The sequence below is a fragment of the Strix aluco genome, chromosome Z, assembly GCF_031877795.1.
Source record: "Strix aluco isolate bStrAlu1 chromosome Z, bStrAlu1.hap1, whole genome shotgun sequence".
In the NCBI taxonomy this organism is placed as follows: domain Eukaryota; kingdom Metazoa; phylum Chordata; class Aves; order Strigiformes; family Strigidae; genus Strix; species Strix aluco.
The window spans coordinates 52,587,423-52,613,889 of record NC_133971.1 but is presented as its reverse complement, the minus strand read 5'-3'; the positions used below and the strand labels follow the sequence as shown (position 1 = coordinate 52,613,889).

General features: G+C 42.4%; 1 protein-coding gene across 1 annotated transcript in view; it reads left to right on the top strand.

The window, feature by feature from the left end:
- Positions 1-25,933, top strand: part of CAMK4 (calcium/calmodulin dependent protein kinase IV) — a 197,646-nt gene extending 171,713 nt beyond the window's left edge. The window contains exons 8-11 of the mRNA XM_074812781.1: positions 1,864-1,939; positions 10,798-10,924; positions 13,053-13,205; positions 16,518-25,933. Of these exons, the coding sequence (XP_074668882.1) occupies positions 1,864-1,939; positions 10,798-10,924; positions 13,053-13,205; positions 16,518-16,673 (512 nt within the window). The 3' untranslated portion in view covers positions 16,674-25,933. The remainder of the gene's footprint in view (positions 1-1,863; positions 1,940-10,797; positions 10,925-13,052; positions 13,206-16,517) is intronic.
- Positions 25,934-26,467: the final 534 nt, after the last annotated feature.

The window sequence follows — 26,467 nt, the reverse complement described above, 5'->3', positions numbered from 1 at the left end:
ACCCTCAGTCAGTTTGCAGATGACACCAAGTTGGGTGGGAGTGTTGATCTGCTCGAGGGTAGGGAGGCTCTGCAGAGAGACCTGGACAGGCTGGAGCGATGGGCTGAGGCCAACTGCATGAGTTTCAATAAGGCCAAATGCCGGGTGCTGCACTTGGGCCACAACAACCCCCAGCAGCGCTACAGGCTTGGGGAGGAGTGGCTGGAGAGCTGCCAGTCAGAGAGGGACCTGGGGGTGTTGATTGACAGCCGGCTGAACATGAGCCAGCAGTGTGCCCAGGTGGCCAAGAAGGCCAATGGTATCCTGGCTTGTATCAGAAATAGCGTGGCCAGCAGGGACAGGGAAGTGATCTTACCCCTGTACTCGGCACTGGTGAGGCCGCACCTCGATGACTGTGTTCAGTTTTGGGCCCCTCACTACAAAAAGGACATTGAATTACTCGAGCGTGTCCAAAGAAGGGCAACGAAGCTGGTGAAGGGTCTGGAGCACATGTCGTACGAGGAGCGGCTGAGGGAACTGGGGTTGTTTAGTCTGGAGAAGAGGAGGCTGAGGGGAGACCTCATCGCCCTCTACAGCTGCCTGAAAGGAGGTTGCAGAGAGCTGGGGATGAGTCTCTTTAATGAAGTAACAAGCGATAGGACAAGAGGTAATGGCCTCAAGTTGCGCCAGGGAAGGTTTAGACTGGATATTAGGAAGCATTTCTTTCCAGAACGGGTTGTTAGGTGTTGGAATGGTCTGCCCAGGGAGATGGTGGAGTCCCCATCCCTGGAGGTGTTTAAGAGTCGGGTTAGGGCTATGGTGTATTTGGGAACTGTCAATGTTAGGTTAATGATTGGACTGGATGATCTTCAAGGTCTTTTCCAACCTAGACGATTCTTTGATTCTGTGATTGTGTGATTTTGTGATAGAGCTGGTGGGCTCAGGGGCTGTGCTGCCATCCTGTACATCTGATGGATATTAATACAGATACAATGGTTGCTGAAAAGGACTACTGATATGTGGAAGTATGACTCAGCAATGTCTTTTTAATTATTTTTTCCAAATTAATTGGGTATTTTTGTTTGTGGCCAAAACGTGAGGGAGGGAAAGGTCTTGCCTCCCCCAAGGATCAAGCACTTCCATTTCTTTCTCTGGAAATGTGGCATTTTCATCCTGCTGCCTCAGGAGCTTTTCTCAGGGAGGTTTGCCCAGTTGGAGGTAAACCTCAAGGGTGCACTGAGCTGTGAGCCCTGGGGACACAGGGGCTGAGTGTACTTGAGGTAGGCACGTCACAGTTGGAGTGTGCAACCGTGCACATTTTCAGTCACACCCAGCAGGAACAGATACTGTCTGAGGGATACAGCATTCTGCTCAGCTTTGTCAAGGTGTGTCTGTCAAGGTGCTTCGACAGAGATTAACTCCTCTGACACTGCCTGGCCCTTCTGCCTGCTCTGCACTGAAGCATAAACAATTGCCCGAAATGGTCTTGTCTTTCCCTACAGTTAAAACGGAATACAACAACTAAAGCCCAAATAAACTATCAAGTAAACGAGTAAAATACTGAAGTAAAAGTACCACCTCCTTTGTCACGTTGTAGCTCCAGAGCTGCTGTAGCTTTCTGTGGTTCCTTTCACAAACCTAAAAATCAATTTGAAACCGAAGTCTGCTTTTCATTTTCTTCTGGCTGTGCTTGGACATGACTTCCATTGGTTTATACTCAGTGACGGTAATAATTTTTTAATTTTAAGCCCTAATTAAGGGCTTAAAGGAGCAAGCCCTTTTTAAAAGAAACTTATGAGAGAAGCACGGAGTTTAAATTGACTTTGTGGCTGTTATTTCTGCATTCAACTTTCATCTTATTGACAAGTGTTTTATCATCTGCAGCACCAGAGATACTACGGGGATGTGCCTACGGCCCTGAGGTGGACATGTGGTCTTTGGGGATTATCACCTACATCCTGTAAGTGCAGACAGTGCCACGGTTCATTTGTGAGCACCTGCAGGTTTTTATGACAGTATAAGCTGTGCCATTGGAAAACATGAGATCCTGAACTTTAATTATGATATTCCTAATCTCATTTAAGTAAGTCAAATCCTAGAGGAGCATGGCAAAACACTCAGGTTATGTATTTGATAAATAGAAGACTTCCTCCTGAACAGCAGCATGGTCTGCACAGAATCATACTATTTATGTGCATGAATAGCAGCAAAGCTGCTGAAAGCAAAAACACAAGCATACAAATGTCAGAAAGCATCGTCATTTTTTTTCTCGTTCACACAAACTCTGAGATACACTATGATCTGAAGTAACTTCTCAACTAGAGTTGGGGCAAGGAGAAGCTAAGGTTCTTGCAGTAGTTTCACAGTGCTGGTGAATATTCCCAAATGCAGCTGCCCCACCTGTGTCAGCCACAGACACTACTACCGCTTCGGCTGCAGCATCAGTGTTGCTGTCTCATAGCATCTCAGCCAGGAGGCAAGAAACAGCCTTGGACTCTGTCTGCAAATCAGCCCAATGGGTTAAATACAGGTACGTTCTGCAGTGGAGGGGGGGGATCGCGGCGAGCAAGGGGGGGTTTCCTATGCCGGGGGAACCCCAGGGGATCGTGGAGACCCGCCAGTGAGCAGCTGATGAGGCGTGGGCAGGGTCAGGAGTAACGGTGCCCCCCGCCCCCCCCCCCGCCAAAAGGCAGCCTCAGGGAGCGCCAGCCACCCGGAGCGCTGTGAACAGGGTGTGACGCGGCAGTTCAGGAGAGGGCACCGCTTCGAAGGAGGGACATTCCTCTGGCCGAGTGGAGAGGCCTGAAGTTCGCATAACCCAGCAATGGGGCACCGTTCTGTGACTGCCTGCACAGACCAAGGGCACTCATCCTACTAGACCCCCAAGGCAGAATGGCGGGCACTCGTCTGAGAGCAAAGGCTGCAGCTCCAGCTGGGGGTCTGCACCATCTACCCCAGCAGTGACTGATGCCTCCACGCAAAAGGGGGCTGCTGAAGGCTCCAGTGCAGGCCTCAGGCTACAGGAAGTGCCCAGACCCTTCTCCTGAGGCAGGGACAGGCAGCAGACCTGCCTGCAATAGGTGTACCCAGGTGGAGGGTGGCTGAGCTGCAGGAGGCGGTGAGAAGGCTGCATAGCATCAGGAGGGCTGAGAAGGAGTTAGATAGATGGTTCCAAGCACAATCTGCAGGGGGCCTGCAGCCCACAGCCAAACAGCCAAAAACTCCCTCATCGGCACACGGGGAACAAAAGGGGGCCAATAATGCAGGGGAATGGAAGCTTGCCATGGCAAGGACCTGCAGGAGGAAGGGACATTCCCCGAAGCCTGAGGTGCCCTTGCAGAACCGCTTCACTGCTCTGCAGACTGAAGAGGAAAGACCCGTCACTTCAGGAGAGATGCTGGAGCTGAGTAAGGCAGCCTGGTCTGCTCCTCATATAACAACCAGCACAATTAAGAAAAAGCAATGGTTGATAGCAGTAGGTGACCCTCTTCTGAGAGGTGTGGAGGAACCCGTCTGCTGACCTGATGCACTTTCTAGAGAGGTGTGCTGCTTACTGGGGGTTCGAATCAGGGATGTCACCAAGAGACTGCCAAGTCTCATACAGCCCACTATTATCCACTTCTGCTCTTTCACATGGACACTAACAATACAGCCAAGAGCAGTCTGAGGAGTATCATGGAGGACTACAGAGCCCTGGAAATGGCAGTAGGGGACTCTGTACTGCAAGTATTTCATCAGTCCTCCTGGTCAAAGAGAAGGGTTCTCAACGGACCAGTCAAATCTGATAAATTAATAATTGGTTATGGGACTGGTGCCACAGCCAGGGATTTGGCTCCTTAGACCGTGGCACTCACTCTGAGAAATGTGGCCTACTGGGAGTTGATGGGGTCCATCTGTCAGAGAAGGGGAAGAGCATATTCAGTCATAAGCTTGCCAAGCTGGTGAAGAGGGCTTTAAACTAAAGCTGCTGAGGGAGGGGAACCTCAATCTATCCCACTCCTGCCAGTTTGATGCCTGCGCCAGCAATAGATGCCCAGAACCTGGAGAGCAATCACAGGTCAGCAGGAAAGAACCTGAAGAACTCTCTCTCCAGAAAGGAATTCCAGCCAGAGAGTCAGCTTCACTGGGGGCCCAACTTAAATGCCTCCACAGAAATATGTGTAGCATGGGGAATAAACAAGAGGAGGTAGAGACATGCTCACGCCTGCAGGGCTACAATCTTATTGGCATCACAGAGACATGGTGGGATGGCTCCTATGACTGGAATGTTGGAATGGAAGGACACAGGATCTTCAGGAAGACAGGCAGGGGAGATGAGGAGGGGGGGGTTGCCCTCTATGTCAGTGACCAGCTGGAGTGCATGGAGCCCTGCCTGGGGGTGGATGAGGAGCCAATCCAGAGCTGAAGGGGAAGGCAGGGACAGGAGATGTTATAGCGGGGGTCTGCTACAGGTCACCCAACCAGGTAGCCTGAGCAGATGAGGCCCTCTATAGACAGATGGGAGCAGCCTCACATTCACAAGTCCTGGTCCTCATCACAGACTTCAACTACCCTGGTACCTGTTGGAGGCACAACACAGCAGGGCATAAGCAATCCAGGATGTTACCAGAATTCATTGACTCATTTTCTGAGTGATACAGGAGCCAACAAGGAGAGGTGCTACGCTGGACTTTGTTCTCACCCACAAGGAGGGGCTGGTGGGGATTGTGAAGCTCAAGGGAAGCCTTGGCTGCAGTGACCATGAAATGGTGGAGTTCAAGATCCTTAGGGCAGTGAAGAGGGGACACAGCAAGGTCGCTACCCTGGACTTCAGGAGAGCAGACTTTGGCCTCTTCAGGGAGCTGCTTGGCAGGGTAGCAGGGGATAAAGCCCTGGAGAGAAGAGGGGCCCAAGAAAGCTGGTTGATACTCAAGGATCACCTCCTCCAAGCTCAGGAGTGATGCACCCTGACAAAGAAGTCAAGTAAGAACACCAGGAGGCCTGCATGGATGACTGAAGGAGCTCCTGGGCAAGCTCAAGCATAAAAAGGAAGCCTACAGAGGGTGGAAGAAAGGACAGGTAGCCTGGGAGAAGTACAGAGAAATAGTTCAGGTAGCCAGGGATCAGGTTAAGAAGGCTAAAGCCCTGACAGAATTAAATCTGGCCAGGGACATCAAGGGCAACAAAAAAAGCTTTTACAGGTACATCAGTGATAAAAGAAAGGCTAGGGAAATGTGAGGCCCTCTAGAAGGAAGAGGAAGACTTGTTTACCAGTCTCCCTGGTATGGAGATATGGAGAAGGCTGAGGTATCCAACGACTTTTTTGCCTCAGTATGCACTGGCAAGGCTCCAGACACGCTGTCCAAGATAGAGGAGCAAAGGCAGTGACTGGGAGAAGGATGAACTGTCCACTGTAAGAGAAGATCAGGTTCAAGACCATCTAAGGAACCTGAATGAGCACAAGTCCATGGGACCTGATGAGATGCATCTGCAGGTCCTGAGGAAACTGTCAGCTGAAGTGGCTAAGCCACTATCCATCATATTTGAGAAGTCGTGGCAGTCTGGCAAAGTTCCCACTGACTGAAAAAGGGGAACCATAACCCCCATTTTTAAAAAGGGAAAAAAGGAAGACCCAGGGAACTACAGGCCAATCGGTCTCACTCTGTGCCCAGCAAGATCATGGAGTGGATCCTCCTGGAAACTATGCTAGGGCACATGGAAAATAAGGAAGTGATTGATGACAGCCAACATGGCTTCACTAAGGGCAAATTGTGCCTGATGAATTCGGTGGCTTTCTACAATGAGGTTACAGCACTGGTGGCTAAGGGAAGAACAACTGACATCATCTACCTGGACTTGTGCAAAGCTTTTGACACTGTCCCACATGACATCCTTTTCTCTAAATAAGAGAGACATGAATTTGACAGATGGATCACTCAGTGGATAAGGAATTGGCTCGATGGTCACACTCAGAGAGTTGCAGTCAATAGCTTAATGTCCAAGTGGAGAGCAGTGACGAGTGGCATTCCTCAGGGGTCGGTGTTGGGACCAGTGCTGTTAACTTCTTTGTTGGAGACATGGACAATGGAATTGAGTGCACCCTCAGCAAGTTCACCAACAACACCAAGCTGTGTGGTGGGATCAACATGCTGGAGGGAAGAAATGCCATTCAGAGCAACTTTGGCAGGCTTGAGAGGTGGGCCCATGCAAGCCTCATAAATTGCATATGGGTCAAGGCAATCCCAAGCACAAATCCAGGCTGGGCAATGAGTGGACTGAGAGCAGCCCTGTGGAGAAGGACTTGGGAGTATTAGTGGACAGAAAGCTGACTATGAGCCAGCAATGTGCACTCACAGCCCAGAAAGCCAACCATATCCTGGGCTGCATCAAGAGGAGTGTGGCCAACGGGTTGAGAGAGGGGATTCTCCCCCTTTACTCCGCTCTTGTGAGACCCCACCTGGAGTGCTGTGTCCAGCTCTGGGGCCTCCAACACAAGAAGGACATGGACCTGCTCAAGCAGGTCCAGAGGAAGGCCACAAAGATGATCAGGGGCTGAGGCACGTCCCTTATGAGGACAGGCTGAGAGAGTTGGGGTTGTTCAGCCTGGAGAAAAGAAGGCCTATGGAGACCTTATGGCAGCCTTACAGTTCTTAAAGGGGGCCTACAGGAAAAATGGGGAGGTACTCTTATCAGAGAGTGTAGCAAGAGGACAAGGGGTAACAGTTTTAAACTGAAAGAGGGTAGATTTAGATTAGCTGTAAGGAAGAAATTTTTTACTGTGAGGGTGGTGAGTCACTGGAACAGGTTGCCCAGAGAAGTTGTTGATGCCCCTTCCCTGGAAGTGTTGAAGGTCAGGTTGGATGGGGCTTTGAGCAACCTCGTCTAGTGGAAGGTGTCCCTGCCCATGGCAGTGGGGCTGGAACTAGGTGATCTTTAAGGTCCCTTCCAACCCAAACCATTCTGATTCTATGATTAATGTTGAAGTGTCCCACTTTTTAGAAGTTAACCAGAAACAGTGTTGACAGAGGGCTGTGAGTGATGCTGACCATACATATTTTAAACAGTTGAAGTTGCAACTATAGACCAAAATTTTCAAATAATTGTGTCTAAAGGTAGGCACTTGTGTCTGCATCTTAATATGGCTAGTCCTTTAATTCAATTGGTAAGCACTGAAATTATTTCCTTGATTCTTGAGAAAGGAAAATTGTATCTGATGTATTGACACTTCTCTTTATGGGAGAATATATAACTTCATTTATTCCCTTGGCAACACCAATGCTAAGCTGGCTTGTGTAGTTGTATACAATACTTGCAGGATGCCTTTTATGGGAAGAAAACAGGATTTTACACATATACATTAAAGATATGGAGGATTTTATACATCCAGTCCATTTTCTTTCCCCTTCTTGGAGTTATTAATTGTGTCCAACAAGTACAGTGTGTAATAAGACAATTATTTTCTTTACATCTTTTGCAAGGAAAAAATTATATTTTCTAGGGTTTATACTAAAAGTACTTGTAAGGATATAAAAACACTCTGATGGAAATCTCAGGGTACATCTTTTGTTCTGTACATAAGCTTCAAATAAGTTACAGCTCTCCTTTTAGGTGCCTGTAAATAATAGGCTACAATATTCCTACTTGCCATTTTTTTATCTGCTCCTTTTAAAATGTGACTCTTTGTCTCAAGGCCTGGTTCAAGTCTGTAGAAAATAAAATCTCAGATATTGTCTGCCAAGTCATTATTTCTTATCAGTTCTAGTGGTCCACATGGGGCAGAGAAATGTGAAATTTGCCAGAAGGGCTGTCCCTGAGATTGGAGGGGTGTCTTTTATCACTTTACAAAGATAGCTAGATTAAGCCATGGGCTTGCTTAGTTATTCAACGATTGAAGGATAGCTGTTGTTCTTGAACTGAGAGCCTTTCTTAAGCAGAACTTGCTTTGAAGTGTAAGCAAGCTCCAAGCGAGAACATATGGCAAATTCCCGTTTGAATATATGAAGTGGCATTTGCTATATGCAGCCTTTCAAAACCTTTCAGCTGTTCAGGAGATGCTTCCAAGCCACATTAAACCTCTACAGTTGTGTAAACACAAGTGTGCGAGCTCCTGCTCTGGGTGGGACACCACCAGTACTGATACTCCTCTACTTCATCCTCTGTTTCTCCCCTCCTCCGCTCTCAAAATCCAATTTGACCTACAGGAACAAGCCAGGCAAAAAGGGTGCTAGTCGAATCCACTTGGCCATCTTTTCCATTTAGCTTTAGCAATATTCCATATTTAAAACTCTTCTATTGAGTGTAAAGCTTTGTAGATCAACATTTCTGATGGATTAGAAGCTGAGACCAGAAAGGTACATGTGCAGTAACTGATTCATTAATCCTGCCGCCTAAAGGACAGTGTTGCATGTCTCAGTCTCATAGTTTAGTAGAGGGAATGCATTTATGAACAGTCAGAAAAATTGATGTATGTGCCTCCAAAATAGAGTGGATGTATGAGTTAACTACAGTGCTAGAGAAGATGTGCGTAAAACTGTATCTTCTCACCAATACAAAGTGGACTCAATATGTGAGTCACTCAATATGTGACTCAAAACTTTGACACATATTTTAACAGAACAATTATTCCCAAGGCAAATTATATTAAGACCTATTGATGATAACTGTCATAATTCCAGGGAAGACACATTTATAGTTTTAACAGCAAAGAGCACCAGTCCTTTTGTATTCATGCAGCAGGTTAGAAATGCTACTGCACATTTGAGATGCAGATAGTGGTCAACAAATACAGAGGCTTTGCAGTCAAAATTGCATGGATTTAATTAAAGGTATTTTTTTACAAAATTACTTAAAAGGTCACAGAACAGTATCTGGTCATTTCTAATTGATTCTGAAGCTGTTTACATTGATTTTTCTTTTTGGTAGGTAATTGATTTAAAATGAATCAGCATAATAAAATTAAATTTCATAATAAAATGAAATCAAGAGCAGCCACACTGGGTCTTACCCTGGTTTAACTTCTCTAATTTGAAATCACACCTCTAGTTTTATTAATCTAATTTGGCACGTAGCAAAAAATCTGTCTGCTGAAATGGAAATTTTTTTTGGCATATCCATAGAAATTGTTAATAAGATAACAATAGGAGATAGTAGTGAGTTACAATTAAAATATTTTCTGGAGTAAATAGAGAATAACTGAGAAGGCTTCCAACACAGTCACAGCAAGCCTTAAGCACTGTATGTCAACAGTTAGCTGGTATCCAGGAGCCAGTTTTGGCCAAACCAGTTAGTGGCCCAACAACCCTGCTCAGCAAAAGTGCTCCATGGGGATAGGAGCTGACCTGAAGCAAGCTCAGAAATGGTGGTGGGAGAGGCAAGGCAAATGGGAGAGGAGCAGCAGAGGGACTGTGACCAGTTCCCATCCATTGAAGTACATGGTATTTGGACATTGGATCCTGTGGTTTGATCTATCTCTGCCAGACTTGGAAATTAAAAACGTGTTCAGAATGTGCTCACAGTGGAGGTTTTCTCCTCTTCAACAGTGCAAAGTGATGCAGCTCTTCCACCCACGGCTACGTACCACTCCCACAACCACATTTCTTCCTTGAACAACTTTCTCCTTTTTCAGGACAGTAACCACACTGATTGGGTTTAAAAATATAAAAACAAGTGAAAATGTAAGTTTAAATTTTCTAGACTTGTTGCTGTCTTGTTCTTTATGGTCTGCTGTTGTTTTCCTGTCATCATGTTGTTGCTTGTTGCATTTTCTGGAGTCAGAGTAGCAGGTAGAATTGCTGTTTAGCTCCAAACACTTGCTGGTTGAAATTCACTTTAAAACATCTAATTATGTGTGCAGGCATGATTAAAGTGCAATGAAGCAACAAAAAAGGACATTATATAAATGGAAATCACTTCTATGAGTTTGCTTTCCCTAGAGCCAGCAGTGTGCATCTGTGTCAGCATCTGTATTATCCAAAATATTCATAAATGCAGTCATTAGTGAGATTAAGAAATTTCTTGATAATGTGTAGGTTACCTAAGTAAAAATGAGGGCTGATTATTAAAACCTGCCAAATGTTTTTACATTTTGTGGATGATAGGATGAAAGAACATAGTGATGAACACAATCAAAAACCAGTCCTAACTGGACATATAAAAGCTTCTAGCTTCACAGGTAAAATGTCATTCCTTAGCTAATTCCTGACCCTCAGGAAAGAGTTACAGGTATTCTGGTAATTGCTGTATGAACATGTTAACTGTGTGCTTGTAAACAATTTAAAAAAGCAGATCCAAGGTCAGGAATAGCAAAGAAATGGAGATTGAAATAGAAAACATCATTTTGCTAATTTGCAACTCTGTGGTGTACCCACACTCAATGGTGTTTGCACCCACTTCAGAAAGACACACAACTGGAGAAGACTACAGAAGAGAGCAGGGATGAGCAATAGTTTCAGGGTGAGGAATGATTGAATAATCCAATTGACTTCAGCCTGAGATCAGCAGAGCAAAGAGGTGCTAGAAAATATTTATTGGCATGTAGAAGGTAAACAGATATCAACTGTTGCATGCCTAGTCTTACAGTAATCCCTATATTAGTAGTTTCAATTACAGACATGTGAAAATGGAAAATTTACGATTTGATCAGCCTTTCCCAGTGCTTATGAATGCTTATGACCACATTTTGCTCTGCTCTGTAGAATTAGGAGTTTGTAAGTACGTTCAGGTCAGGTTACCCAAAGTGGTCTACAGGACATGAAGTAGGGAAAGACAGTAGCAGGAACTCTTTCTAACAACCCAAGACTAATTAATCTTGATAGATTTATTTCTTTTTTATCCTTGCAGACTTTGTGGCTTTGAACCATTTTATGATGAAAGGGGAGATCAGTACATGTTTAAGAGAATCCTGAACTGTGAATATGACTTTGTGTCCCCCTGGTGGGATGATGTTTCTCTGAATGCCAAGGATTTAGTAAGTAAACCAAAACTGAGACTGGAATATCTTTGCTGATATGCATTTGGCTAGTATCACTTCCACTGAGAAAGAGAGTCCATTTTGGGGTGGGGGCAGAAGAATTGGTTAATTAATGGGTCATATGGCTCCTTGCTTTTCTTCTTCTGATCTGTGATATATTATGGTGCTGTTAAATATCCCCTGTTAGTCCAGTGCTGTAATTTTGCCCTCAAAACCATGGATGTTCAAGTCCTTCTGTGAACTAAGCTACAGATTGTTGGCAGCTGTCACAGTGTTCATGTATGACTGCCCTTCATACTAGCTCTGAGGTTTTTCATTGTTACTCTGCAAGGCAACTACCTTCAGGGGAACATAAAAACAAGCCCTATATTTTGTGCAGTTTTCAAGTCTGAACTTTGGAGGAAGAATATAAAAAGGAATGAAGCTCCCCCAGCCCTCCGCCCTGGCTTTTGCTGACAGCCTTTTTCTGTCCATTTAAACTCTTTCTCAGTAGATGGGGAATGACCCATTACTTTTTAATACGGTCCACTAGCAAAATATAAGGCCTGGCTTGCTCTCTGCACTGTATTCTTTTGTTACTGGATAAAATAAATTGGATCCAGGAGATACTGATCTGCAAAGATAGGTATGCTTGAGTTTGATTTTTAGTCAACAGTAACTTGCACAATTCAGTTATTTCATTAGCACTGAAGACACAAATGCTCAGTTCCATATTACTTATACAAACTGTGCCATAAAGTACTTCATAATTGGTGTTTGTAAAGTACTTCAGGATACCTCAAATGGAAGCATTGTAGAAGTTCAAAGTACTTTTTGTTGTTGTATTAGATGTGAAGTTTTTCTAAAACACTATTTACTGCCTTGTGTCATCAAAACCCAGATAAACAGCAGCCTGCTGCAAAGCTGCTTGTTCATTGTAAACAGAGAGCTTTGGTCCAAACTGGTCCCTACCATTTTGCTACAGTAAAGCTCAGCGTTTCCGGTTTGAATGCTGTATAGCAAGTGTAGATAAGGATGAAGCCCATGATTCTCAAAACCCATGCAGTGGGCAGTTCTGGGGTGTTCAGTTGAAGTGATTTGCTTAACTTGACGACTTCTGTGGACACACAGCAGGTATTCGTTATGATGCCTGTTCTTCTGCACACACTTCAGAGCACCATCTTTCTTTAATAGCTTTTTCTAGGGAAATCTCAGCCCTAAAGCGTGTCCTCCCCTCACACTTGGGCACATAGTGGTGGCGGAGCCCTGTGCTATCACTTGCAGTCTGCTCCAAGAGGGTGTGCAGTTAGGAGACTTGTGTAAGTGTGGTTCTGCTGAGTACTATCTGTGTACTTCTTTACTCCATCCTCACCCTTCTTTTTTTTAAAAACACCACTTGTCCAGACATACAGCAAAAACAAGGAAAGGCAGCTTGACTGGACATACTTTGTACCCAACAGTTTGTACCACCTTGACTCCCAGGGGTATGTCTACAGTGCCTTGTTCCCAAAAATGTCCTACTGTTGTGTTTGGAGAGGTGCAGTTTCACTGGTCTCAATAACATGGCATAAACAGCATTAGTTTCAGAGTGGACTAAGAAAGAAATACTTGTACAGTACTTTTTAGTTCATGTGTGCATAAAGTTTTACGGTGACTGAAAGAAACATTTAATTTGTGATGTACCTGGCAGTGACTGCATGGTACAAGTCTGCATGAGTTGCATACACTAGAATTTAAACTTCCTAATCCAGTTCAAATCCAAAAGTGGGGATACTGCTAAGAGAACTGCCTGGCTGGGGGTATTCTGAGAATCTCTCAGGGTTTGTTTGACAATTCAAACATACAACAGCCTATGACAGGTACAGGCCTGCTGCATTGGTACATACCCTTACAAATGTTGGTAACCGGTTGATTCTTTTTCTCTTCTCTTCCCCCTCAGTGGCTGTCTTATTCAGATGTTATTTATGGAGGACCAAGAAATGCCAGAAACAAAATACATACAAAGTCCTGAATGCAAATTCTTGTTGGTTTCTTAGAATGAGTTTCACTAAGATGCTTCCCAAACCAAGCCCCAGAATGCAAAGCTCAGTAAATGTAAATGAAGAATAAGGTTAACAGTCTTCTGTATTTCTTCCTTGTGATGCAGGTTAAAAAGTTGATTGTTTTAGACCCCAAGAAACGCCTCACCACTCTACAAGCTTTGCAGCACCCGTGGGTCACAGGGAAGGCAGCAAACTTTGCACATATGGACAATGCACAAAAGAAACTTCAAGAATTCAATGCCCGGCGTAAACTTAAGGCAAGTCTCTGGACATAGTCTCTGTTTTGGCTATGAAAGCATGTAATTAAATTAGTATCCTTACAGAAACCTTGCACACTTTTCAAGACAACATTCCATAGTGGTATGGAAGATTTTTTGTTTAAGAGGACTGATGAAGATGAAAAAGCTGAAGCTGATTTAGTCAATGTCTGCAGCTAAACAAATAAAAATGTGTGAGGTTGATTGAAAACTATCTACACAGACGGAACTGCTGAGAATGTACACAGCTTTTGCAAATTCCTTGCCTTCCTTTCTTCCTTCCTTCTGTCCATCTGTCTGTCCCATACTGCTTGCGCATCCTTAGAGTACTGACCAGAAAGAACAAAATTCTGAGTAGCTTCTTCATGAGCATCCATAAATCTGGAAAATATTTAATCTACTATAGTATATTCTGCTCTGTAAGCCATCCTCAGGTTCTATACCTATCAACACAAAGCAGGATCTTAAGCCATCCTTCTTTATGACCTAGAGTCAGCATTTCAGATGTGTAGGTCCACAGAATGTGTGAGTTGAGATTTACAGACCCAAAACATGCATTTCCAAATGTGCAAACATGAGCAAATTGAGAGCAAATGTGCAATAGCATTCTTTATCTGGAAATTAAGCACTGCAAGGCAGGAGTGCAGGTGGGACCTGTGCTGAAAATAACATTAGGTTTTGAGTCACCAGTAGGCTACTTTACCATCTAAGTCTACATATCTACCATGGGAAGAAGCAGGGAAACATTTTTAGGTGCACACAGCAGGCAGTTGGGCATCTAACTGATGTAACATCAGGAAACTTTCTTCTCCCTTAATCCCTTCTTCAGTTGTTAAAGATTTGTGTCTTCTTAGGAGAGACTTCCATGGATACTTCAACACAGAAATTATTACCAACAGCTACAGTGAAGCTGCCCTTGTAGCCCTGGGGAATAAGAGTAAGCATCTTGTCTGAGAGCTTTACAACCCCCGTGCAAAACCAAATTCACAAACAATGACCTTTAACTTTGTTTTCACTCTTTTTTTTCAGTATTAGTAGGGAACAGAGAAACTCTACAGGGCAGAGAAGAAAGTTTTGTCATTTACTATGGTCTCAGACACTGTTGGTATAATTCACAGTGACTCTTTGCCCATGCAGAACTGACTAAACCTGTCTATTAACGTTGCCTTCAGAAAGATTTCTGTAGCCTTACAGCAGGATTGCTGTGGATTCACTGAAGATGCCATGCAACACTGGTATATCAAAATTATTTCAGAGCATGAGCAGAATCATAAATTTTATTATTTCTGAGTGAGTTGTTACATTCCCTGCCAAGGGAAACACATGCCCTTTTTGCATGTTTTGATTTTGATTATCTTTATATTTTTACACCTTTGATCACCAATGAGATTTTTTTGAAGCCCAGTTTATTTAGATCCCTAGAGTCAACCAATTTATACTCCTGTGTTTAAAAGCTGTTGCTTTTTATAAGTTTATCTCTTCACTGCTTTTCTGTTAAAGATTAAATGACCAAATCTCCAGTTATTAAGAGAATTAACTGGAGTTAGCACTTCTTGTAGAGTTAGTAGTTTTACACATATGTATGTATGAAATGAACCATAAATTTTTAGACGACTTCCTGTCCAAGATACAATAACAAAGCAGAAAAGCAGGTAGTGAATACATGCTTCAGTTGTTGTTTTGTTAGTAAGAATAATATAAAATTATCCTCTCTTTCCCAACCCAACATACAAGTTCAGCAGCAGGCTTTCTTTATGTAAAGACATATTTTTGTAGAATAATTCTAGAGCTCCCCGTCATGATTTGGTTATTCATAGATTGTGTTGAATTTGTTTCATAAACATTCACATGGCTAGTGAGAGTAAATTACTGTTGTGGTTTGAACTCAGCCAGTAGCAAATAGCCATGTGGCCAGTTGTTTACTTCCCCCCCATCCCCGGTGAAATAGGGGAGGGAGAAAAGAAATTTGTAGGTTAAATAAAAAAAAATTTAGTAATACAAACAAAACCAACAGTAACAATAGTAGTCCAAAACGGGTAAAATGCAGCAGTGGCTCATCGAGCAGTAACCGGTACAGAGCCCGTCCCCAGCAGCGATTCGACTGCCAGAGAATCCCACCCAGTAGATCCAGAAACTGAAAACAAAAAACACTTGGTGGGAGAGCACTCGCCTGCCTATATACTGAGCATGACATCACATGACATGGAATACTCCAATGATTGATTGGGACCCGGCCCTTCAGCTGTGCTCCCTCTCAGCCCAAGGAAAGTTAACTCTATCCTGGCCGAAACCAGGACAATTACATTAAAAGTATCATTATACATTATAATATCATTGAGTGGCCTGTTCTGTTTGTAATCTGTTGTCCAAATCCCTTCACCACTAATGTGGATGTCTGTGATTTTCCTTTAAGAGGTCTAGACTCTTACTTTCAAAATTATTGCCACTTTTATTGGCTCATACCTTGTACTTTCACTTCATATTCTACATTAGCTGATTGTTCTTTCTTGCCAATGTTTATACAGTCTGTTTTCTCATTAGCATCCTCTTTTTCTTTTCTGGTTTTTTTTTTTTTGCATGGTTACCTCTCCAAACCATCCACATTGCTTTACTCCTCATCCTTTCCTGCAGACCCACTTCTTCTGTGATGCCTAAGCAAAAAGCTAGCCAAATTAAAAATAGCTGGAGTTCTCATACACAGAGATTAGTATTTCTTTTCCTCACCTCTGTATGTTTGTTTTTTCAGGCAATAAAACTCTTCAAGGCAAGGGCTAGGATAACTGTCTTAATACATGTCTTCATTCTGTGACATTTATGTGATATGAGAGCCTATCACTAATGTGTACTTATCTGTATACACAGGAGGCTGCCTATATGCTCTGCACCATTGTGCTTGGCATATGCAACAGTGCAATAGTGATATTGTTTCCCCTTGAGACTTTTTAATGGAATATAATTAGTAATAATTAGTGATAATACTGTTGCTATTACTATTGCAGAAAATAACTTTCTTTTTGCCATCCAACACAGGAGATCTGAAGTAGTTTCTAAAAAGAAATGCAGCACGTTCAGCTGAAACAAAAAATTACTGTTCATGTTGGCCAACTTGTAACCTTGTGAAAGCAGCAATTTTAAACCTCAATCCAGTATTTCAGGTGGCCTTCTAAATCTGTCCAGGCCCTGGCAGGTATCTGAATGTGACATACTGTGAAGACTGAACGCTGTTATGTTCCCTAATGGGATGATGCAAAGGCTGCAGTGCTGGCAGACCTTGTCCTTGAAGGAATGTTTACTTGATCCTCTCTTTCTCAGGCTGCAGTAAAAGCTGTGGTGGCATCAACTCGCCTTGGCAGTGCCAGCGGTCACAGCACACACGACAGCAACAAGCCCAGCCGTAACCCGTCTCCCATCCATGACAGCAAACCCGAAGAGAAACCCACTCAGGAAGCAGAAGCAGCTCCAGAATAAATGTCTTAGGTCAATGTCCTTCTTTGTTTCAGCTGAGATCTGTCATTTCATACACCAGCTAAATTGTCATTCAGCAAGAGAGATTTGTAAGCTTGGCCTCTCTGGTTCTGCTTTGGGGTGCCAAATGCACTGGTTGGTGATCCTACCTTCAATGCATGTGACTGCTTATGAAAATAGTAAACTGTTCCATAAGGCATGTCATGAAAACAGTTATTTGCAGTAATACTGGCAGGTGAAAACATGGGGATTAATAACTACCTACCATAATGTGTATAATTCATATACATCTATCCAGTGTTTCTAGAAGGCATTTGAAAGAAAATACTATTTAATTTGGTTTTATGGAAGTAAGTGTCTTCTGTAGGTCATGAGTTTCTTTGAACTGCTTCCTTCCAGATTCATAGTCCTGCAGCAGACAAATTGGAAGGAAATACCAAGCCAATGCTTTTAAAACTGATGTATGAAATAATGCTTTTTATCTGTAAAATTCAAAAAGTATTTGGGGATTTATATGCAAAAAACATTCCACTACTTCTGGGAAGAAATTGTATTGTTAGTTCCACTGGGCATGAAAATGTATGTTCCTCAAGCTTGTGCTGAGAATGCCTTATTCTGACTTTTCCTGTTTATATACAGTATTTTAATGACAACCAAAATGACTCAGATTTCCGCCATTTCATTGTCTAGTAAAGGGTTAGCTAAATAAAGTGATAGACTAAAAGAAGATTAGAGTAGATTCAAATTTCTGAAATACCGCTATATTTACTCATTGATTTCTAAACTGTGCAGCTAGAAGACGTTTTTATAGGGCCTAAGGAAATAATCTGCAATTATACAAGTTGTAAATGCTTGACGGAAGCTATTCCACAATTTAATGATTTTGCTCTGGGGAAACACTCCTACACAAGTTCTGGGAGCAAGTAGTATAATCTAGCTGCTTCCTAGATAGTTTAACCTCATGAGTAACCAGTTTCCACTTGTCAGCATAATTAGTCCAGATTTTCCTAACAAAGGGCCCTTCCTGTAAAGTGATCCACCAGTACAGATCTTGCATCCACCCAGAGCTCCCGTGTCTTACTTTAAAAGCTGTGTGCATGGATCAGCTTGCAAAATTAGGGTCAGGCTCTTCAGCTATCTTGATTTTTTTGTTGAACGTAACTGATAGGAATTGAAAAACTAACATGCATCAGTGTGTATAACTGTTTACATTTGTTTGTTATCACTTTGATAACACGTGAATTTCATAATGTTATTGATATATTACAGAAATAGCAAAAAGAATCTGATGTACAATGTCATTTGTGTTTGTTAAACTTTTTAACACTGATAGTTACTTAACATCTAATACACTCAACATTCCTCTTTTGCTTTAATTGTTTTTATGTTAAGTTAGGCCTTGCACAACTTGCCTTGAAAGAATATATCAGATACTGAAAAAGACAAGTCATTAATAAAGCATTCAGTAGCTATATTTCTTGATGAAATTAAAGGATACTACAATGTCATTCATGTGGTAGATTTGATAAATAAAATGTAATCTAGATTAATATAAAAGGGAAGATTAAAGATACTGTCTTTACTAGGTGAGAATGCATGCTAATGAATGTATTGTACTTGAGATTTTTTTTTATCCTTTTCCTATAAGTCTTTGAACTTGTACAATAAGATTTGCTAATTAAGCACAGTTGAAATTTAAAGAACATGAATCCATCCTTTTCCCACTCTCAGGTCAGCTGAAACAGCTGCTGGGGGCATGGCAGCTGTGAAAAGGCCAACAAGACACTTTAGCATATTTTCCCTTGAAAACAATTACAGTAAGACTAATCACTTTGGAGAAGGTGATAAGTACATCCACCTGTCTCACTTCTTACTGTCTTTCTTATCTCCTGCAAGGTAACTGCAGGACGAATGCATTTCTCAGTCACAGGTCTCCTCCCCCTGTTACAGTGATGAAGCTAATCTGAATTCAGTTGGTGGGGAGGTTTGAGGGAGAGGTTGGATTTCTGTAATGTTTCCTCTTCGTTTGAGATAGTTGCTTCTAATCAGCAGAAGTGGAGCCAGCTGCACAGTCATTGCACATCTATGAGTGCTTGGGAAGCAATATCTTCATCTAAGGCATGGTCTGTAGAGCTGAAAAGTAGTCCCAGCTGATTCTTATTCTTTGCTGAATTATACCATAGCATATCATAAATATGAACTGATGCGATGCAATTAGAGACTTCTTTGTGATGGCATGGTCTCAGAGGCAGCTCAGTCTTGTGCATAAAGGCTCTGGGGCTTCATTGGTTTTGCTTAGTTTTCTTTTATTATACTCAATATAAAACAATCAGGTTGTCTGTGCTGAATAAATTAGCAATGTGACTCAGTAAAGTAGTATGCCTAGCCTATGTATGAGAGTACTATACAGAACGAAGAGCAGCACTAGGCTGTATGCATGTAACTGAAGAAAGGAGTGTTACGAGTGTGGTCTTTGTCTGAAGAATCACTTCCTGGTGTCATCTGCCATCATTCAGACTTGGGAGTGCAACATCAGTGTCTTACTGTGGCTGAAAAATAGGAACACACCTGAAAACTACTGGAGGTGACCAGTTCCACATCTGTGGTTGTAAATTACTGATGCTCTTTTCTGTTGAAATCCTAAATTTTAATTTTTTTAAATGTTCAACATATTAGCAAAGTCCTTCAAGTACAAAAGGGAACCTTGCCATCTTTTTAAAGTATTTGAATTTAGCCAAACTTTTCCTTAGAGGCAGATTGTAGTATTAGCCTGTTAAAGTTTTTATATTTGAGAGCTAGGCTGAGGATCTGATGGTGGTTAAATGGCTAACAATGTCCTGCCTTTGCACAGTAACAGGGATTTTTACAAGTTCACAAAGATTCACTCCAAAGTAGAACAGATTTTCTGTGATTTCAAACAATTTTGCTTTGAGATTTTGTGGATGACACAATAGATTACACTGCATGAGCCCAGTGCTGGTTTGTTAACTGAAGTTTGTACTTTACATTGTGCAAGCATGCTGTAAAGACATTTACAGCATGTGCTGTAAAGCTTGCACACTGTATAACCAAACTTTTGAATGCAAAAGAGAATCAAGGCAAAGGTTTGTGATGCAGCATGTGCTTCAGAAGAAGGGTGTACTAAGGGCTCTGTCCCCACGAACAAGCAGGCTGTCAGGCATGTGGAGAGGAGTGACAAAAACTGCCCAGCATCCCTTTTGCAAGGACCCCAAGCCTTGGTGAATAAAGCAAAGCGCTCTGAAAAGCCGTGTGGTACTGGAGCAAGATAAAGCAGTAACCAAAAACTTTTTGGAATGGGCTCAAATGTGCAGGGAGTCCCAGGCTGGAGAAGGCTGTGGCTCACTGGTGGCTGGGCCTTGGCAATTGCCAAATAAAAGTCCTTCTACAATTCACACTGTGAGTGAAACACAGATGCAGCTGGCAGCTGTGGGGGAAGTGAGGACAACACTGCATTTTCTGCAGCCCAGCATCAGGGAAAGGGAAGATGCTAGGAGTTGTCTGTGTCTATCACAGCAGATGGATAGCAGTATTGGCTAAGCAGCAAATGCAGGACGCTGGAGAATAAACACCCATTTCCAAGTAACAGTTGGCAATTGGCACTCAGCTGCTGCACGTGTCCTGGGGCATGCTGTTACGAAGAGCCCTGCAGTGCAGCTCTCAGGGTTTTTTTTGAGAGTGGCATGTGAAAGTGTAGGGTTGAGGACTCCCAGCAGATCGTTGCACAGTGTCCTGCATATTGCCTGCTTACAAAGTGACAGACTCACAAGTCTGAGCGCAGTGCCTTGACGCCTGGCTTGTGCAGAGGCCATGTTTTTTTCCTGGTGAAGAAGTCAAGTTTTGTGTGGCTGAGTCTACCTTGTTGCTGCTCAGGTTACAAGTGTATAGCTTATGTAGGCATGGCATTCAGGTAACAAAAATTATCTTATATGGTAGAAAAGCAGGAATGAGACTGACCAAACAAGATGCACAGTTGGACCTAGAGCACAATGGCAGTGATACCAGCAAGTCCTGAATATCCCAAAGGTAAACAAAGAGACAGCTAAGAACATTCTTAAAGTTACTTTATAAAATAATAATAGCTCAAAGAATGTCCTTTCCTCTCTTTTGGAGTAGTTTCAGTTAGAACATAGAACCATAATAGTGAGAGTTAATTCTGCTTTTGTATAAAGAAATTTAGCTTCCCTGGGAAGCCCCTGCACAATATAATGTTGCATTGAACAAAAAACATCAGCTGCATTGCAAAATAACAAGAAAGTAAAATGAGAAGGAATGAAGAGAAAAATAGGAATAAAATAATTACCTAGTCTAGTTACATCTGGAGCATAAAGATCTTAGTACCAGAACATGTATGAACTTTTACTGACAAGACTCAAGATTCTGCACATAAGCAAAATTGTGCTTTAAATCTGGGAGGTAAAAGTTCTGTCCAGAGTAATTCAGTAAAGATTGATGGAGGGTCAGTGCAAATATGAAAAGCATCCCTTGGACTGTGAATCCTCTAACTTATATAAGGATGAAATGATGTACATGCCAATAACTAAAAATCCAGCAAAAGCAAAAAAGCCAAAACTTGCACTGCATTGCATTCTGGCCTTCCACAGTGGAACAGAAAACATGGACACAGTCATGAACTTAGTAATTATTGGAAGACATTGAGATAATGTGGGGATAGGCATAGTACAGAAGAGGGAACAGAATGGAATAGTCAAAGTGGTCCAATTCTGAACTTATCAACAAAATTATATATTAATATATATACATGAACACAAAAACATATAAATTTATCAAAAGAGAGGCAGAGACTGCTGAACAGTCTATAAGAGTCATGTCTGCATAAACAGTTGCAGTAACTTTTAGGCCATCTTTTGTCCTTTGCCAGCATTACTCAGCTGGAACCAAAACTGCAGCATTCTTTTTTTAACATTCTTTTTTACATGGATCATCACTGGATGAAATTCAGTGTAATGGATATCAAGGTATGAAAAATTAATAAATACAGTGGTACAGAGTTTTCCCTAGCACTGGAACCTTCATACCAAGACACAGCTGGGAAAATGAGTGCTTCAGTGCCCTTGTCCTTTCGCATGGTCAGGACATGGGCTGGAGTGACAACACAAGCACAGCATTTTGCGATGGGTTAGAGCTGCCCTAAACTGCACCAGAGGCCCCTGCCCAGTGATGCTCCATCCACAGCACATGTGACTGAGAACTGACAAACCCTTAACTTATATATCAGGAAGATGTTTACTGTCCAAGGTATATTAAACAGCATGTGTTTACTCCTATTAGCATAGAGCTTCTCCCATAGTATCAGCTACTTTTTTCCATCTGTCTGAGAAATTACAGCATTCCAGAGCATTGTATGATGATACATAAAGGGCAAAGCTTAAAAGAAAGGGATCTTTTCTGTTTTTCCATTTGAAACTGTGGTTTCAAGAACAAGTGTTAACATGCATTCATGGCCAAATGGCTTGTTGTTTTTCTTCCCCTTTATGCTTCATCTTTTTCCTGGCCCTGGACCCCATGAGGCATCCAGGAAGAGCTGTCAGCTGCCGGTCCGTGGAAAAGAGCCATCTGATGCTTTGCAGGTTTCAGCTGCGCTGCCCTGACAAATCTGCTGTTGCTCTTGGGTCTGTCAGATGGTTTCACTCATGCTCTTTGAGTTGCTTGTGCTCCCAAAAGAGTCTGGGTTTTACTGGTCAAGTATAAATATATTCCTCTGTGAACCACTCTTGGTGAAATTTGTCGTTGCCAGTTAGTACCCAGGGAGACGTGTTTGTCCTTTCCCTCCTAGACTCATGCTGTTTTCTGGCATCTTCTGTTAGCTTTCTCAAGAGCCTATACCTGGCTGACAGAAATCACCCAGTGCTGTCAACAAATGTCAGACAGAACCAGAAAAGAATTCAGCTCCTTGAGTTAGTTTCCCAATAGAAAATGAAGGCATCTGAGCTGCTGTAGATGCTTTGGCTGTACGAGCTGCTAAAGCTCAGGGTGAGGTGTCAGGGCAAAGTAGCACAGGAACAGCCAGCTTCTGCTCCTCAGCACCAGGAAGCTCATTCATCAACAGCATCTTTTTCCTTCGGTGGAGAAGATGTGGTTTAGGTCAATCCAAAGAAGCCATCAGGCTTAGGAACTCTGAAAAATATCATGTGTGCTACAACCAATGATCTTCTTAATATCATTCACTTAATACCAGTTGATCTACTTAGTATTGTATTTTACGCAGTGTTCCCACTTGCAGTGTTAGCAGAAGAAAGAGCAAAGTCATTTCATAACACTTGGTCTCATTTGTTGTCTGGAACTGTAAATAATGATTGGTTTGTAATACAAAACTGTGTGGAGCCAATCATTGCATCTGCATATGTACACACAGGGAAAGTCTATCAAAGAGAAAAAAGACTAATTCTAATCCCCATGTTGGGGGGATCTAGGATGGCTCTCCTAATTGAAATTACTGTGTCATAGACTTTGCTGAGGCAAGTCATTGGGTATGATTTACAGCTGCAAATGGCATGTGCCCTATCTCAGAGACAATATGCTTCAGTAGCCATTGATTTGTATATATTCATCCACAGAACTCTGTCTGCTTTATCATATCAGCCCACAGTATCCTCTGCCATGTCCTTTTGAGCTACTCCTTCCAAAAGAAAGCTTTTTCATTTATCTAGGAAATTTAAACTGATTGTGCACAAAGTCAACAGTTATTCATCCATGTCTCCTTGATACTGCAGCCCCGAGGGAGGCTCTCTTCTGACCCCTGTCAAAGCAATAGTGTTGGGCACCACATTAGTTGTGATGAGGTAATGTTGTTTTAATCCTGCCCAAGGAATTCTCTCTCTCCCCCTTGGACTGTAGGTTTTGCCAGATGAGCTGTAGGTTTTGCAAATGTCCAGTGATTAAATTACCTGATCAAATTACCATACTTAACTAACCAAACAGGCTGTATGAAGAGTAAAGCGCAAACACCCATGGCTGTTTAAGAGCTGTGTATCTGAGACATTCCTTTTTAAGCTCCATCTTACACTTTTACTTGAAGTTAACCAAAATGACTAGGCCCATTTCAATCGGCCTAGTCACAGTAATAAAGGCACCTGTGTGAGAATATCTTTGCAGATTAAGGCACAGTTTTTACAGACATTAACCACAAAACCTTCTAAATGTTAGCTCCAAATAGCTGCATTGCACTGTGAGAAATTATAGTTACTACACTTGAAAGAACCAGGGTATCTAGGAAAAAACAGATCCCAAGGCATGATTGTGTTACTTAAAAATTTTTACTAATTTTACATGAATGAGCACAAACACCACAACAAATCCCTAAGTACCACCAAGCATTAAATGCCCACAACAAAAACACCATAAGATTTTGCTACGGAACACATCAAAGAGAGCTCCTTCTTAGCTTTGTCTGGACAAGGAACAAGGTGAAGTGTCTATAAATGTTTCCTCCAAGGTCTCAGACTCCCTGATTTCTGTTGTTTTCCAGACATTCCCATCAGCCATGTCTATGAAAGTAGCGCAAATGTATCCAGCACCAGCCTCCTCTAGATGGAAAAACCTCACCACTGACCCCACTTCTCATTTGTATGACATCAAAGCTGTTTTGTTTGTACTATTAATATGACTCCCAGTCTCTTCCTCAGCTTGCTATGGGGCCTAGAATAGTCTTTAATGGTGAACGGCAGTTTGTCAAGAAACATTGCATGAAACTAAGCAAAGGGATTGTATGCATATTTAGAAAAAATATCTTTGAAGGATTTTCTAAATCCTGCTGCAGCAGTGTCCTCACTGACAAGTGTCTTCCTTGGGAATGACAAGTGACCCATGGGACGCTGCAGAGGGTCCCAGGCTGGTGCCACCACCAACCTACTGTCCTCAGTGTAGTGATGGGTGCCTTTTTTGCGCTGCTCAAATCTTTACTATCTTGGCTGCAGGGAAACAGTAACTACAAACTAAGGTATTTTTTACTGAAAGTAAATGGACAAGAACAGTTAAACTACTAGCTGGTGAGAACTAACCCCAGCTGTGTCTTCATGTATTATGCACAACAGGAACCACTTCCTTGTTCACTCTGCATGCTTATGAGAAGTCATGCTAATGCTTCTGATTAAAGAGCAGAAATTTCATGTATTGTTCCATAAGGGATGTTGTTTTGGGATTGGGATTGTTTAGGTTTTTTTCAGAATACACAGTTTGGAGAGGTCTGTGCTTGTGAGAAAATTAACTTTGAGGTGATTAGGTGCTCAGGAAGAAGGACAGATGGAGAGGTGAAGGGTGAACCCTAGTCCCTAAGACTAAGATAAATAGAATGGTCTTTCAGAACAGCAAGGGTGGCTGATCCAGCTTGCAAGGGAGTGGGAGAAGAGGGGAAAAGTCACTGAATCTGTCTCACCTGGGGGAAGCAGTTTGTTAGTCCCAAGGAGCAATACCATCATGCCCTTGCAAGCATGGGAAGCACCAAGCAGAATGTGGCAGGCTGCTCCAGACTCACAGTAAGGTGCTCATCGGTTTAAGCTTGTTTTAACCTGGAGAAGTGTGATACATTAAGGGCTTGTGTCCGGCTTGCCCTTGGTTTGGAGGGTCCTGGGTGGCTCTTGGCTTTAAGGCTAGATAAAGACCAGACTGTTAAGCAGGAAGTTATGTGCTTCTGTTAGTTCAAGAGGAGTGTATACTGCATGGGTAGGGTATGTACTGATGCATCCAAGACAGACAAATGGTGCTATTGACTTGTAACACAAAGTATTTTATAAGTCTGTTACAGAAGTTCGTTGATCCCAGAGAAATGGCAGGTGGATTCTTAGTAATAACAGTGAAAAATGTCATGTATCTATTAGACTTTCTCAAATTAGCTCTATTTCCTGTGTACCTGACTCCTTCTTTTACTGCTTATTGTGTAAGAAATCCTGTGCTGTCAACACTGTTTGCTTGTACTAGCAAAGATGTTAGCTAATAAATAGAAGTTTATAGACCGCTTGTTTAACTGTACACTTTTACTTCAGACTAAGCCTATTTGTGTAGTAACTTTTCTGATACTGTGCAAATGAACCAGAGAGAAATTGGAAGCAGAAAAAATTGACATTTTATTGTTTCAGTGTATTCTATTTGGGACTAATGTACCTGCTTGTGTGTTTGCATGGAAATGCTAATGAGCCATGAGAATATACTTTAATGGTGGGAAGTCTATTTTTAATAAGTGGCTTGCATGACTGATCTGATGCTGAATAAAGTAGTAAATGTAGAAATGCTTACATCTATTATTTGCTGACAGCTAATGCTCAGAGTAAGATAAAGGACAATGGTCATCATTATAGGGAGATGTAATGATGGGTGTTATCATTTATATAGCAGTCTTGAATGAATTCCAACTTGGCATAGCATTTCTCTTTCTCCTCTTCCCTCAAAACCTTAGCAGTTGGATAACAAACTAAATCTGTTTTTAGTGGTAGAATACAGAACTACGTGGCTGGAAGGACTACCTGCATTTTCAAAAAGCATTTGACACAGTTCCCCATAGAATTCTCACAGAAAAACTGACTGCTCATGGCCTGGATGAACGAACGGTCTGCTGGGTCAAGCACTGGATGGATGGATGGATGGTCCCAAAGAGTGATGGTCAATGGAGCTAAATCCAGCTGGTGGCCGGTCACAAGTGATGTTTCTCAGGGCTCGATGTTGGGACCATTTCTGTTCAACATCTTTATTGATGATCTTGATAAGGACATAGAGTGTATCATCAGTAAATTTGCAGATGACACCAAGTTAAGTGGGAGTGTCAA